The sequence below is a fragment of the Berghia stephanieae genome, chromosome 2 (genome assembly GCF_034508935.2).
Source record: "Berghia stephanieae isolate SIO BIC M18660-M18661 chromosome 2, UCSD_Bste_1.3, whole genome shotgun sequence".
Classification (NCBI taxonomy): domain Eukaryota; kingdom Metazoa; phylum Mollusca; class Gastropoda; order Nudibranchia; family Aeolidiidae; genus Berghia; species Berghia stephanieae.
The window spans coordinates 37,643,471-37,645,970 of NC_088361.1; the positions used below are offsets into that span (position 1 = coordinate 37,643,471).

The following is a 2,500-nucleotide window of genomic DNA, read 5'->3' on the forward strand; positions in this document are numbered from 1 at the left end:
GACGGTGACGAGATTATAATATCCATTGGCGCTGTTTTCTCATTACATCAAGACCTCCCATCCCCGGTAATCAAGACTTGACGTATTCATATAGGTCCAAGTACGTTTTTTAAATATTTTCTTTATCGTGATCAATAATATAAATATATATATATATATATATATAATATATATATATATATATATATATATATATATATATATATATATATATATTATTCTTATCCTTTTAAACATGTTAATAAGATGTTATCAATAGGCTATTCAAACAATGATATTACGTGTCTAATTATATTATGTTGTCATATTACATTATATTATATTATATTATATTATATTATATTATATATATATGTATATATATATATATATATATATATATATATATATATATATATATATATAAATTATATTATATTGTCATATTATATTATATATATATATATATATATATATATATATATATATATATATATATATATATTTAATAAGACTGTATCTCATATGTGACAATTACATAGTCAAGGTTTGTGATTTTGTTATTAGACTAGATTAAACTAGTTAGAAATGCAAATATATATATTGAACATGCTTAGGACAGTTATCAATATTTAGATTATTTGTTTTTACAAGTTGTCTCATGATAACAGGAATATAATAAAATAACTGGCAACTCAAAATAGTGTGCATTTATGTAAATAACTTAACCTATAAAACATGATTTTATGAAAAATGTATTCAGCAAAAAGGAAATTGGTCTCACTTCTTCATTTTTATTATGTTTTTTTTTTCTTTTAATAAAAAAAACCTGAGCTTTTTTATTACGCAATATCCACTAAATGTGCTCACAGCGCTTTACAAGAGGTCCCTAGATTTTTCAACTTTGCTAGTTAAATAAATTGACATAGTTAAAAGATGCTTTTGATAAAACTCGTAGCAGTATCAAAAATAAGTTGAACTATTGACGGTTGACGTTAACTTTAAAGTTCAAAAGAATTTTCCAAGAAAATGATGAATAGAGTTAAACAAAAATGGAATTGTCATGTTTGCAAAATGCCGAGTGACCAATATATGTGATGATTAACTGATTTTTTTTTTTTTTTTTCAGAATTTCCACTTGTTGCAAATTCAACTTTTCAGACTGCTTTACCATTAACAGCAATAAACAAATGCCAAGAACTGATTAAACATTTACAAAACAGACGTTTTAAAATTGCTTATTATCAGAATTCAGTACATTTTAAAGACATCGCGTACAAAAGAAGAGCTGATTTCTTCATCGTTGTTCAACCTATCAACCTTCATCATAAATATGTATCCCAACTTCAACACGTCCTTCTTAGCGACGCTCATTTCAATCGCCTGTGCTGGACACTTGTTACAAAGTGCTAATGGTTTTCCAAATGCACACACAGCTTCCGCATACCAAAACAACAACCATCATCACAACCATCACCATAACAACGATGACAATGACGATAACAACAACGACAACCTCATCAACATTGAACTTCCTTTATCACCATCTATCCAGTCCCCAACGAGAATTACGTATATCGATGACAACAGCCAGTTCCAGACCCTGCATTCAGATAACCTTAACAATGATCATGATGAGTCAACTATTGACAACGTTGATACATCAGTTAGTGACCAAGACAATATTTTGTCATCCCAATACAACAGCGAGAGCTATATCAACAGCGTTCTGAGGCCGTCCCATCATAATGTTGTTGATAACAGTGAGTACAACACTTTACTCACAAATCAAGCCGTGCTTCCATCAACGAGACCAACCCACATTCCATTTAACAGTCTTTTGAAAAGATTGTCTCAGCTTTTGGAGCGCAGAAGGTAGGCTTAAATTTTTTGAGAATTCTTTTACTAAGATAAATAAGATATGCGTCATTTGTATTGCGCAATTTAACGATTTTATCATGTGCGGCTAGGTGGTCTAGTGGTATGACACTCGCTTTCGGATCGGAAGGTCCTGGGACGAGCCTCGCTCGGCGCATTGTTGAGTCCTTGGAAAAGGCTATTTACTCACATTCTCTCACCGTACTCAGGTGTAAAATGAGTACCTAGCCGTTAACAGCGTTGTCTCTGTCCGAAAAAGATTGTAATATCGCCTAACAGGCGTCATGTCTCGTCCTACATATTAAGTGTTCCTGTTGGCCAATGACCCCTTGTAAAGCGCTTTGAGCACGTTTAGTGGATATTGCTCTATATAAAAGAAGCTCAATTTTTTAAAAATTAATGATACTGCGTGTATTCCCATTCCGTTTCATACACTACAAGTGACCAGTTGTGCGCTCTTTCTATGCATAATTCTCTTCCAATACCCGTCAACACTATTCACGCCTGAGTGAAGAGGGGTAATAACCGTACTGTACCCGAGGCCACAATGCCTGGACCAGAGCTTTTGCAATTATTGTCGCGCATTTAGTCACTAACTGCGTTCAATGTCGCTTGAATGTGAGTTAAGACGAGATAAAGTTTT

General features: G+C 32.2%; 1 protein-coding gene across 1 annotated transcript in view; it reads left to right on the plus strand.

Annotated features, from left to right (window-relative positions):
* The window catches only part of LOC144964818 (uncharacterized), an 8,049-nt gene that overhangs the window by 42 nt on the left and 5,507 nt on the right, over positions 1-2,500 (plus strand). The window contains exons 1-2 of the mRNA XM_078899467.1: positions 1-100; positions 1,109-1,854. The exon at positions 1-100 is cut by the window's left edge and continues 42 nt beyond it. Coding sequence (XP_078755593.1) covers positions 1,313-1,854 — 542 coding nt within the window. The 5' untranslated portion in view covers positions 1-100; positions 1,109-1,312. The remainder of the gene's footprint in view (positions 101-1,108; positions 1,855-2,500) is intronic.